The sequence below is a fragment of the Globicephala melas genome, chromosome 2, assembly GCF_963455315.2.
Source record: "Globicephala melas chromosome 2, mGloMel1.2, whole genome shotgun sequence".
In the NCBI taxonomy this organism is placed as follows: domain Eukaryota; kingdom Metazoa; phylum Chordata; class Mammalia; order Artiodactyla; family Delphinidae; genus Globicephala; species Globicephala melas.
The window spans coordinates 148,370,943-148,384,807 of record NC_083315.2 but is presented as its reverse complement, the minus strand read 5'-3'; the positions used below and the strand labels follow the sequence as shown (position 1 = coordinate 148,384,807).

Below are 13,865 nucleotides of genomic sequence, written 5' to 3'. Positions count from 1 at the left end.
ATAGTCAAAACCAAAAACTTGCAATAAAATAATGAAATACAATTTGCTACTCACAGAATCCACAATAGACCAATCCAGGGGATAAGCAAAGAGCTCAGGTTTGGCTGTAGGGATTTTTTCAATGAGACTCTTAATGTGTTTGCGCTTTTCTTCAGTGTTCACAGTGCCTTTGGCAGCATTTTTATCATCTTCACCATAATCCAAGGGAACCAGTTTCCTTTTTCGGGGTACATCATCACTGTCTTCATCCTCAAATTTGTTAAAGACACTATCTACAGGGAGTTTCTTTCTCTTCACAGAATTAGGCTGACCAGGACTATTGGAAGCACCTATAGTAAAAACACTGTATTAGCACAATGACTTAATTCTCAAATGTTACATTTTACAACCCACCATGCCTAAAAAGCACTGTAAATATAACTCCACAAACCTCAGAGAAAGATGCCAGCTATAAAAAATAACTCACTAATCACAAGCGCTAGAAAATTTAACTTTTCACTTCTCAGAACGCAGGGCAGCTGCAGATACAGGAGCACTAGCAGAACTATGAAAACAATCATGAGCTAGAAAGGCATTTTTTTTAAGTAGTTTTCTAACTACCTACCAAGCAGTACATATTTATTTTTCCCTTAAGGCAAAATTTATGTAGTTGTGGCGGGTAGAGGGGTAAAGGAGGGAAAAAGGAGGAACGAAATGCAAACATACCCAGTTTAAGACTCAGTCCTATTTTTGGCCTATGCTCCTCAGGTTGTTGTTGATCTGGTGAATTTTCATGAGGAATAATAATACCACAGGGAGACTCATCTCCAGGAGTGTTGGGAGTTGCATTGCCACTGGCAGAGGAAACAGATGGGGCAGAACTGATGGGCCTCAGAGTCGGTTTGAGACAGGGCTTTTGCTCTGGCTCTTCTTCCTCCTCCATGGGTTCCTCTCGTTTTTCTTCTTTTTCTTGCTTTTCTTCTTCCTCTTCCTCTGATTCTGGTTCTTGCTTTATTTGTGGTTGTCTGCGCCTCTCAGCCTCTTGTTCCATCTAAAACCAGAAAATAACCTGGTCAACTGAAACAGACCCCAACTATCTTCAATTCAACCAGCTCTATGTTTTATCTTTCACAAAATCTCTATTTTTCTTCTTCCTTAGGAATAACAAAACACTGCCTCCTTCTATAATCAGAACTAAATCTATAGAATATATTAGGTACTCTGCAAAATGTTTTTTTAGTATTTCACATATATTACCATTCTTCAGTGGCCTGTATACACTCTACAGAGATAACAAAGGTAATTGCTAATAGTTGGCTAATTCAAAATGAAAAAGTATGTTTTTATATCTTTATTAAAGAAATTATAATTAGAAATTTTATTTTATTGGGTTGGCCAAAAGGTTCGTTCGGTTTTTTAGGTTCTAGTAGCACTTAGTTGTCTTTAACTTCATTCGAAACAATTTTGTTAGACTGTGTGTGACAGCTGTCATACCAGCGTGCATTTAAAAAACAGACATCAAAATTGGTGAATTTTTGTGTAGCCATTTTAATATTGAAGATGGAAGAAAAACCCAACATTTTTGGCATATTACTCTTTATTATTTCAAGAAAGGTAAAACGCAACCGAAATGCAAAAAAAGATTTGTGCCGTGTATGGAGAAGGTGCTGTGACTGACTGAACATGTCAAAAGTGGTCAGCAAAGTTTCATGCTGGAGATTTCTCGCTGGACGATGCTCCATGGTTGGGTAGACCAGTTCAAGCTGATAGCAATCAAATCGAGACATTGAGAACAATCAACGTTATACCATGCAGGAGATAGCCAACATACTCAAAATATCCCAATCAAGCGCTGAAAATCATTTGCACCAGCTTGGTTATGTGAATCGCTTTGATGTTTGGGTTCCACGTAAGTTAAGCGAAAAAAACTTAACCGTATTTCTGCATGCGATTCTCTCATTAAACGTAATGACAATGTTCCGTTTCTAAAACATATTGTGATGCGTGATTAAAAGTGGATACTGTACAATAATGTGGAACGGAAGAGATGGTGGGGCAAGCAAAATAAACGACCACCAACCACACCAAAGGCCAGTCTTCATCCAAAGAAGGTGATGTTGTATATATCGTCGGGTTGGGAGCCTTCTATTATATTGAGTCCCTTCCAGAAAACCAAACGATTAATTCCAACAAGTACTGATCCCGACTCGACAAACTGAAAGCAGCACTCGACGAAAAGAGTCCAGAATTAGTCAACAGAAAATGCATAATCTTCCATCAGGATAATGCAAGACTGCATGTTTCTTTGATGACCAGGCAAAAACTATTACAGCTTGGCTGGGATGTTCTGATTCATTCCCCGTATTCACCAGACATTGCACCTTCGGATTTCCATTTATTTCGGTCTTTACAAAATTCTCTTAATGGAAAAAATTTCAATTCCCTGGAAGACTGTAAAAGGCACCTGGAACAGTTCTTTGCTCAAAAAGATAAAAAGTTTCAGGAAGATGGAATTATGAAGTTGCCTGAAAAATGGCAGAAGGTAGGTCGAACAAAAGGGTGAATACGTTGTTCAGTAAAGTTCTTGGTGAAAATGAAAAATGTGTCTTTTACTTTACTTAAAAACCAAAGGCACTTTTTGGCCAACCCAATAGAACCCAATAGTATACACAATACACAAGAGGCAACTCAAATCCTCAGCCTGGTCATAGATAATCATTTTTTATTTCTTGGTAATGGCTGAAGGTGGTAGTCACTTCTGTATTCACAAACAGGAAAAGGAAGAAGTGGCGGGAGGGAGAATTCTGAAGTCAAACTCCTAAACCAAAATGAACACTCCCCCTGAAATTACAAAATATAATAAAAAATAAACATCATAAGAGCATTATAAACTGGGATGAATACATCAGCAAGTTTTCTGAGCATGAAACAAACACAGGAAAAACAAAAGTAAAAGTACGTATCCTGAACTACACAAAAATTTAAAATCTGTGCATAACACCATTTATCAACTCACAAAGGAAGTACAATGACCATTAAACCATCTGCAAGGCATTCAAACCCACTGGTAATCAGAGAATTAAAACATAGTAATATTGGGCTTCCCTGGTGGCGCAGTGGTTGAGAGTCCGCCTGCCGATGCAGGGGACGCGGGTTCGTGCCCCGGTCCGGGAGGATCCCACATGCCGCGGAGCGGCTGGGCCCGTGAGCCATGGCCGCTGAGCCTGCGCGTCCGGAGCCTGTGCTCCGCAACAGGAGAGGCCACAACAGTGAGAGGCCCGCGTAACGCAAAAAAAAAAAAAAAAACCATAGTAATATTCCCCAACCTAAATGTTATAATGGCAAGGATTTAAAACACTGACAATACTACCATGATGATGAAAAAAAAGACACCTGGACTATAAACTGGAGAAATTCTTGGTGGAAGATTATACCTGAAGTAAAAGCACATTAGAAAACAAAACAAAACAGAAACAGACTCATACACAGAACAAGTTGGTGGTCACCAGAGGGGAGCAGGATGGGGGGTAGGGCAAAAACGTGAAGGGGATTAAGAGGTACAAACTTCCAGGCTTCCCTGGTTGCGCAGTGGTTGATAATCTGCCTGCTAATGCAGGGGACACGGGCTCGAGCCCTCGTCTGGGAGGATCCCACATGCCGCGGAGCAACTAAGCCCGTGAGCCACAACTACTGAGCCTGCGCGTCTGGAGCCTGTGCTCCGCAACAAGAGAGGCCACGATAATGAGAGGCCCGCGCACCGTGATGAAGAGTGGCCCCTGCTTGCCACAACTAGAGAAAACCCTCGCACAGAAACGAAGACCCAACACAGCAAAAATAAATAAATAAATTACTAAAACTCCTACCCCCAACATCTTTAAAAAAAAAAAAAAGAGGTACCAACTTCCAGTTATAAAATAACTCATGGGGAATGTAACATACAGCATAGGGAATATAGTCAATATTGTTTTAATAACTTGGTATGGTGACAGATGGTTACTAGACTTATCGTGGTGATCAATTCATAATGTATACACATGTCAAATCACTGTTGTACACTTGAAACTAATATAATACTGTATGTCAACTGTACTTCAATAAAAATCTAAAAATGAAAAAAAAGCACATTAGAAAAAAAGTGCACGTAACAATATTCCCACTTATAAAACTTATGTGTGAGGGGGGTTATAAGAATTCAGCCAGTTTTTAATTTCTTCATTACTGTGTTCTATGTTGTCTGAACTTTCTATTTACTTATGTAAGTACTTAACAGAAAAAAATAACACTATTTTATTTTGAAGAATAAAAGGGACATGTAAGAAGACATGGTTCCTGTTAATAGCATATAACAGATTTTTTTAAGTTGATATGAAGAATTTATAGTATTAAGATCTGTGATACACTAAGAACTAAAAACTTTTCTAACATGACACTTCTTAAAAGCAAGAATGGGTATGCCATGTCCTATGACAGTCTTTTTCATTTTTAAATGACAAGCTGTTCATGAAAACATCTTTATTTTGGAAATAAAATATTTAGGGCGGTAATGAGAGAATTCAAACTACAAAAGTCATTAAGTGTCAGAGCACATATAAGAAGGACAGTTTCTAGCAAAGTTACATTAAAAGACATTCACTTAATAAGTAATACTTCACAGAAATAAAGGAGTAAGACATATAGATGATGTTGAAAATAAAGCTGTAAATCAACTAATATTGATGACTTACATAATAAAATAAAGAAAAAAAATACTAATATCCTCCCCCAAAATAGCAAGATGCATGGAGTGTAAACATTTCCCTTATAAACTAAACTATATCATAGTTGGCTGGCTTAAGATGACATGATAGCCTTAAAAGAATATTGTTATGGATGTCATAGTATCTTACCCTCTGGAGCTCTGCATCTGGATCCGGGTGCCCTTCTGCCAAAAGGCGCTGCCTGATTTCCTCTAGCTCTTCCTTCTCTCTCTTCCTATCCCGTTCATCTGCTTCCATTTCCTTTTCCCTATCACGCAACCTTTTCTGAAGAGCGCTTCCTCTGCAAAAGTAAATAACAGGCCTTATTTAATACTCAGGTCTAAACTACTACACATAATGTCTCCAAAAGCAAGTTCTTTCCATACTAACAGCTGCATGCTAAGAGACTGAAGACTGTCTTAATGCTCTATATCTGTAGAACACCGAAGACAGTGTACTCTCTGCATGTTAATGTTTACTAAGTCAGCACTGTCTTGTCACGTTATCACCATGCCTCATTCTTAAGTCACTCTAAATGAGTATCTACAAGTAAAAAAGTAGCTTTCAGAGGGAAGAATGCTCTCATTTTATACCTATTCCACAGGGAAACTAACAGGTAATCTGTGTTGTCTTGGAGGCCAAGTTGTGAAAAATTAATACAAGGAGTAGTAATATCCCAAATATTAGTTTTGTACCTTCAATTTAAATCAACTCCTTTCCTTGTGGGAAAAAAAAAAAATTAACAGAAGCAGCAGGGCATAATCAAGAGAAAGCAGAGGTTCTATTTAGCACTTTATCATATCTCAGAATGTTGAAATAATGTACTGCTAATCTATGATTCAATAATTTTACTTTGCATTTTCTACAAAGTCAAATCCTTGGCATTCATTCAATTTAAAGTGTTAATCCAATGTTTTGATTATTTCAGCTACAGTGTATTAAATTATATATATTAAATGCATTCACTACATGACTGTATCATGCCAGGCACATGAGAAAAAAATCAAAATATTCTTCATAACCTTAGGGAAATTATAGTTTGGAGTGGAGGGAGCAGAACAAAGCAAACAATTTTACCAAAGTGCCATAAATGTTAGAAGAATGAGAACAGTTCAGAAATGCCACGGGAACAGATATCAGGAAATGCAGGCTTCACAACTCTCACTTCATAATAGTATAGCAATTGGGTGAAGGAGGGCGGGAGGGTGTTCAGATTACTATGTAGCACTCTAGAAATCCTTGAAGACAAAAATTTCTAGGCCACCTTAGATAGTCATAAAGGCAAGTTATAATTTGCTATAAAAACTGAAGTTCTTTAAAACACATGAGGGACTTTCCTGGTGGTCCAGAGGGTAAGACTCCGCACTCCCAATGCAGGGGGCCAGGGTTCAATCCCTGATTGGGGAACTAGATCCCGCATGCATGCAGCAACTAAGAGCCTGCATGCCGCAACTAAAGATTCTGCATGCCACAACTAAGACCCAGTGCGGTCAAAATAAATAAACAAACACACATTTTAATAAATAAAAAATAAAACACAGGAAGAAAAGTTAATTTGTCACAATACTATTATGAACCTTCCTCCAAAGAAGGTGCATAGAATTGTCAATTCTTTTATAACAGGCCCGGACCCCCGGAAAACAGCATTATCAACTATGGGGATAATTACAAGATGAATTCAAAGATTTCTTTCTTACTCCACTGAGTGAACTTGCACTCTCTTGTAGACAAGAGAAAATACAGCTAATAAAAAGCTGACAGTATGAGTTCATAAAGCAAGGTTTCTTTACCTGTAATATTTGGGATCATCTCTATCATCATCATAATCTTCTAAGAATTCTTTTAGTCGTTTAGCTTCTTTTGCCTTTGAGGAAATGAAGGACAAAGTGTGCAAAATTAACATAAAATTAATTTAGATTACCCCCTCGCCCTTTCTTGGGAATAGATTTTTCTTATCCATACCACTTTAACTTTTTCATTCTCATAAACTTATATATTAAATGTAAGTAACATTAGATTTTTAAAATCTTTTACTCTTAAAAGCAAGTCAGATTTAGGGCTTATCCATGAAATGAAAGCCACATATACTGATGGTATGCTACAATAAATTTTCTCTATGAAGATACACTTCAAAGTACAGTAATTTTTTTCTAATGAAACCTAAGCACACCAAGAAAGAAAACTGAAAGTTATCTTATTGAATCTGTTAACCGGACAAAAATATTTTACGTTTCGTTTATAGGTAGATGATGATACAAGTAGTTTTTATGAATTGCAGGATTAAAAATTTAAATCACGTTTATGCATCAATCGAAAGGTAATGCCTGCCTAACTTTGAGTACACAAACCATGAAAGTATATGAATCTCTTACTCCTATTTTTGGAATTTTAAATACAACAACTATTATATTTCACAGAAATTATATCTAATTATATCTAATATACAGACATAAAAAATACTTTAAAGTGAGTATTTATAATCTACATCTCTATCTACTATACCAACAATATTATATACAAAGCAGATGTAGGTTTATGACTACAGTAGAGTATTAACACATTTCATCCAGTTCAAATGTTACACCTTTCTAAAGACTTCCCCAATATAACCATCTATCCATGACCAACTCCTTCCCCCAGACAAAATTAATCACTTTCTCTGTACTCCACTCCCAAAATACTGTGAACACACCATTATCATACCTTAAACACTCACACACACAATACAGCAACCAGTTCATCTCTCTGACAATACCACCCAATTGTTTAAGCGTTTGAAGCATTAGTTATTCTTGTACACCCAGTACCTAGCACAAAATCTGTCAAATGCATTCAAGTAGATTGTCAGGTAGCGATGACAATATTTACAAATATCTAAATAAAACACAGGGGACTTCCCTGGTGGGGCAGTGGTTAAGAAGAACCTGCCTGCCAATACAGGGCACACAGGTTCGAACCCTTGTCTGGGAAGATCCCACACGCCACAGAGCAACTAAGCCCGTGCGCCACAATTACTGAGCCTGTGCTCTAGAGCCCATGAGCCGCAACTACCGAGTCCACATGCCGCAACTACTGAAGCCCATGTGCCTAGAGCCCGTGCTCTGAAACAAGAGAAGCCACCCCAATGAGAAGCCCGTGCACCACAGCGAAGAGTAGTCCCCACTCGACAAACTAGAGAAAGCCCGCATGCAGCAACGAAAACCAATGCAGCCAAATAAATAAATAAATACACACACACACACACACACACACACACACACACACAGAGGAAGGCCCATAATGTACGTACTAAAGTATTAACATAAGTCACCTTTCATGAGGTGACTTTTTACACTATACACTTCTGCTACTTGAACATTTTTTAATGAGCAAGTAACTGCTTTTCTAACTGCTGGATATTTTTTTAAGCTCCCAAGCAAAAGATAACTAATAGGAAATTTTTCTCTAGAAAAACAGGTTTCAGATTTGCTTGCAGGAAGCAGAATCACTTCTTCAAATAATTTTATGTCTCTTACTATATTATTCTCTATTTTCTAACCTACAGTTTAAGAAGAAATTCTAGAATGGGAGCTACAATCCAGGGAAATCAAATTATTTTAAATAACTGTAGGACCTTAGAAGACCTACCATCTGGAAAACTATACTATCTAGTTGCTGCATGCACTCTTTTGGTTACTTACAAAAATTTCCTCTATGTCTCATGTTCAAAAGCTATTTGAAGAAGATTCCTAACTTCAGTAATGTTTTTGGAAGAATAATCTCCAAACTGGAGATAAAGAAACCTTCATGAACTTCTGGCAATGATAGAACATATGGAACATAATACTGAAGCAAGTACTATGATAAAATAAATTATCTTTTTGTCATTTTACTTAGGTAACAACCTTGGCCAATTGCTTTCACTGTTACAGTCTATCTAACAGTGTAAATGAAAAAAAACATTCATTTTTATGATTATCATGGAGTTAAAAGGAAGGATAATGTAGTAACATAAGGAAAAACAATAATTTATAAGCGCTATATACTGAAGTCAATAATTTTGATTTCTAAAAACAGGTCTTCTCATGAGACTATTTCCTTCATCCAAATGTACTACACTAATACCGAATATCAAAGCCTCTTAAAAGCCTCTTGAAATTCAGAAATACTGCAGATTCTTAATCAAAGAAAGGTCTATAAATTCTCATTTTATACTATGACAGATTTACTTTGACAGTATGCCAAATGGTAGTTTACTTTATAGGGAGCAAAAACGTGAAAAATAGGAGGGAAAAACATTTTGGTGTACTGAAATTGTCCCAAAGCTACTTGAAATATATAAAAATTATCTATACTGGGAGCTCATACTTTTTAACTATAAAGTCACTTCTACTTAACAATAAAGATTTGATCTGATTTTTATCTGAAAAATCACTTATTTTTAACCAAGAAAATTACCATTTCTCTTCTTCTTTCTTCTTCTCTTTCAGCCTCTTTCTCATACTCCCGGGTTTTCTTTCGTTCTCTGATTTCCCAATTCTTAAGGCGCTAAAACAAAAATTGTCAAAGCTTAAAAATGTATACAAAGGGTTCTAAAATTTTTGACTAACCTACTAAGTACCAAGATTTAAGAATAAAAGCTTTCCCTCAATTTACCTCTTGATAAGCAGCCTCTTTCTCTCGGAGCTTTCTTTCAAGTTTTCTTCGTTCATATGCATCTTCCTCATCCTCTTCTCTGTCCCGCTTCTTGTCTTTTTCTCTCTCGCGCTCCCGTTCCCTTTCTCGCTCTCTCTCTCGCTCTCGTTCTCTTTCTCGTTCCCGTTCTCTCTCTCTCTCTCTTTCCCTCTCCCGTTCCCTTTCACGATCTCTGCTCTTTTCTCTACATAAACAAAAGATTTAAAAAATCGGTCAGTCTTTGTGTTTTCGTTTAAACCCAAGAGAAAGTCGGACAACATATATTATGAAATAATATATAAACTCACTAGCCAGAATTTAGCATTTGGTTTCTGCAGAATTGTAAACTCCTCTTTACAAGTCAGAAAGACGTAGAATATAATCCTGGCCCCAAATTCTGAACTGCTTTCTAAACTCAACGTTAATGCTTATCAGCATCTCAGAAAACAAACAAAAAAACCTAGATATGAGAAATACTAAGGGCCAACGAACATGTTACAAGATAGTCTACTTCACTAGTGATCAAGGAATACAGATATTGGCAAAGGTGAGAAGCAAAGAGCATTCTGGCATGTTGCATGGGTAAACTAGAACTACAGCTGACTCTTGAACAACATGAGTTTGCATTGTGCAGGTCCACTTATACAGAGTTTTCTCAATAGTAAATACTACAGTACTACACAATCCGAGGTAGGTCAAATCCACAATTGGTTGAATCCATGGACGAAGAACCGCAGATATGGAAAACCGTGTATACAGAGGGCCAACTATAAGTTATACTCGAATTTTTGCCTGCACAGAGGGTCGGCACCCCTAACCCCAGCATTGTTCAAGGGTCAACTGTACATCTATCAGTAATAAAAAGTTCTCAAGTATTTAATTCAGAGCGATAAAACCAAACTGCAGATTTGTGATACCATGGATATAATTATACAAATTTATGTATATATATGATATGAAACAGTACACTGTAGTAAAAGTATAAAACCACTCATTTTAATACATGTCAAATTCTCAATAGTGGTTATTCAAGAGAATAATGGTTATTCCAGTGGAAGAAGGAAGGGAAGGATTTTAATGCCCACTAAAGATAATAAGAGTCCTGAATTCCAGTTCCAGCAACCGGTGGACCTCCCTTCAGCTATCATCAGGTAGAATAATATCTCAACCCAGTAATGTATATTTGAAAACTAGCTTGGGAAAAAAAAAAGGTGGGATTTCCTCTCTTCCCTCCATCTACTGGCTTCCTTCTACTCATGCCCTTCTCCACTTCCTTTGTTCACTTTTGCTCTACCTCATTCCTAAAGAATTTGAGATATGTCATATGAATTCAGTATAATTATGAAAAAATTTACATAAAACCAAACCAAACCAAAGTGAAATAAATTACTAGAAGCCATAAAGAAACAGTAAACTTAGAGCCTGGGAGGTTAAGTTTTGGCCACGCAGTGGGCTATAGGACCAAACAGACACCAGGAGCTAAAAGCAGTGGTACTAGAGCCGATTTCCCACTAGAGAGGACCTCAATCAAACAGTGACTAGAGAAAATGCCCACTGACCAAGTGAGAGAAAAAGGAATCGTGTCTATTCAAAACACTGGGTGGACGGCTGGTGTGTGCTGGTTCTGTATAAAAACTGGCTTCAGACCGAAACTAACACTGAAGTTGAAAATTGTTAATTTAATCAATATATTTTTCTCTTTTTTTAGTTTATTTACTTTTGGCTGTGTTGGGTCTTCGTTGCTGTGTGCAGGCTTTCTCTAGTTGCGGTGAGTGGGGGCTACTCTTCATGGCGGTGCGCGGGCTTCTCATTGCGGTGGCTTCTCTTATTGCGGAGCACGGGCTCTAGGCACGCGGGCTTCAGCAGTTGTGGCTCACGGGCTCTAGAGTGCAGGCTCAGTAGTTGTGGCACACAGGCTTAGCTGCTCCGCGGCATGTGGGATCTTCCCGGACCAGGGATTGAACCTGTGTCCCCTGCACTGGGAGGCAGATTCTTATACACTGCACCACCAGGGAAGCCCTTAACCAATATTTTACATGTGTGTGAGACAGCAAGCCAGGTATGCTTCGTGTCTCAGGAAGTTCTATCACTACATCCATGCAAATGGCCCAAAAAGAGTACTAACCTGCAGTTCTATTAAAGCTATCAAGCACACAGTAACTTCCATGAAGTCTTACCTTGATCGACTGCGATCCTTATTCCGATCTGAACTCCTTTCTCGATCACGGTCCCGATCTCTCTCTCGATCCCGATCTCGATCTCTCTCTTTTGTCCGGTCACGATCCCTATCCCGTTCTCGTTCCCGCTCCCGTTCCTTCTCCTTTTCTCGTTCACGTTCTCTTTCCCTTTCTCGTTCCCGTTCTCGCCTTTCTCGTTCCCTTTCACGCTCCCTCTCTCTTTCTCTCCGTTCTTTCTCAATTTCCTGTCTTTCTTTTTCCTTTTTGCCTTTCTCTTCTTCCAGTTTCTAGAAACCAATAAAAGTACTTTTAGAGTTAACTCTATAGCTCCAGTATTGAGACTTTTCCCGGCGCAAAGCCCAATATTGGGAACGACCAAAAAAAAAAAAAACAAACCCAAACCACTGGTACTTTAATATTAAATACTTGTGGTTTTACTTAACAAATAAAACTGAAGCAATCACAAGCCTAGATAGATTTCGTGCAAAACCATACACCCTAAACAGACCAGGAATCTCCAATCTTGGATGCTGGGAGATTGTGTCAAGTGTGGCTGACCACTCAATGATTATGTAGTAACTAAAATGACCATGAGGAGTGTGATGGTTCATAATAATTTCTAGAAATACAATCACTTGGCTACAATGTACTTCTTCCCATTATGAATTTCTTTAAATCAGTGGGACTACTGCTGCTACTATAACCCCAGACTTCCCATTACCTAACGATTATTAGTTGAGTATTTTAAAGGGGAGGTGGGGGAAGAGAGTCAGGTCACTGGAATGCAACTAAATAATCTTCTGCCCTCTGGTTTGCCCACCCTCCAAAAGACAAGCTGAATTCAGCCAATATCTACCCTATCACCTATGGAAACATTTACTCCCACCATTACAAGATGGACAGCCCACCAAATACAAAAAGTTTGAAAATCACTTGCTTCAAGCAAAAAAATGTGCATAATCATAATACTTTTATTTAATTAATTTTTGGCTTAATGTTAAAAGCAACATATTTATGCCCATTATGCCTATAAGACAATGAAAATACATTAACAGTGATAAATCCATCCTTGGAAGGAACGATTGCGTATTAACTTACAGATGCTGTGCTAGGACATGGATCGCCAACACTGGATTAACCTTGCCTACAAGCTATGCTTCTGGGAGGAAGAGCAAGTACATGGTTCACAAATAAACCAAATAACATTCAGACCAAGTTTGTACCCTGACAAGATTACCAGTGCACCACACGGTTTCTACACAAACTCAGAAAAAAAAATACCCCAAACAGGAAAAACAGAAACAAAACATTTTTCCTTTGGTTCCATGTTTAGTGTCACCGAAATGAAATTTAAATGACAACAATAAAATGTGCATTTTTTTCTTTTCTCAGTCATGTAAAGCATTTAAAACAACTTTAAAAAGCAATCTTACCTGTTATACTCTCTTTCTCTTGCTCATGGATCAGAGAACTGATAGAAGATTACGAAAGAAAAGCTAATGCATGAGAAATCAATATATTCAGCTGTGGTGCCAGCCTTATATCAAAATGGAACGCAGGCCAAGCCAATACTGAATACATTGAAATTACAAAGGGAAGAGAAAAGAAATGGCAAAAAGAGGACAGAAACTGAAAACTATTTAAAGGGGTAAATTCTAATTTTTGAAACAGTACTATAATGGAATAAAAAAATGTGTATTGTAAAATGAGGCTAGACTACATAAAACTTACCTCAGTGTCATACACTTATAAGAAATTTGTTTATTTCTGAGATAATAAATACTTACAGATTATTTTAGCTGTTCCAATAATAATTTCTTTTGTAGAGTCCCTCAATTGTTTTATGCTTGCCTATTCACTACACTACTTATTTCTTAAATGTCTAGTTCCACTTATGTAAATGATTTGTTTCAGAACTCATTTCAGAAGTTTTGTTCTAAGTAAATGAAAAAGTGAGTGAATCTTGTCCATATTAAATGCAATTCTAAAAGATTATATTAGACTATGTATGCAGTAAATAGATACACACACACGTATGTATTTTTTAAGACAAAGACTGGAGAAAGAGGAAATGAGGTGGTCTAAAAAGACATAAGAAAGTAGTGAAATAATGAAGAGGAAAGGACAGAAAAAAAAAATCATAAATCTTACCTTATTCTCTCTTCAGACTCGTCCGTGCTGTAAATGGACGCCCCCTGCCACGCTGATACCCTGACAGTCTGTGGTTATTTAATAAACTCATACCAAAACATGCAAAGGTTCACTGAGCTCAATTTTTGTTACCGAAGTTTCAAATATCCCCTTTAACCATACCCCCCGA

General features: G+C 37.5%; 1 protein-coding gene across 3 annotated transcripts in view; it reads right to left on the bottom strand.

The window, feature by feature from the left end:
• The window catches only part of RBM25 (RNA binding motif protein 25), a 54,398-nt gene that overhangs the window by 9,163 nt on the left and 31,370 nt on the right, over nt 1-13,865 (bottom strand). For all 3 annotated transcript variants that reach the window (XM_060295003.1, XM_030831609.2, XM_070044984.1), the window contains 7 exons: nt 11,546-11,832; nt 9,351-9,573; nt 9,153-9,242; nt 6,506-6,579; nt 4,866-5,016; nt 706-1,030; nt 55-329 (listed from right to left, as the gene is read on the bottom strand). In XM_060295003.1, the coding sequence (XP_060150986.1) occupies nt 55-329; nt 706-1,030; nt 4,866-5,016; nt 6,506-6,579; nt 9,153-9,242; nt 9,351-9,573; nt 11,546-11,832 (1,425 nt within the window). The remainder of the gene's footprint in view (nt 1-54; nt 330-705; nt 1,031-4,865; nt 5,017-6,505; nt 6,580-9,152; nt 9,243-9,350; nt 9,574-11,545; nt 11,833-13,865) is intronic.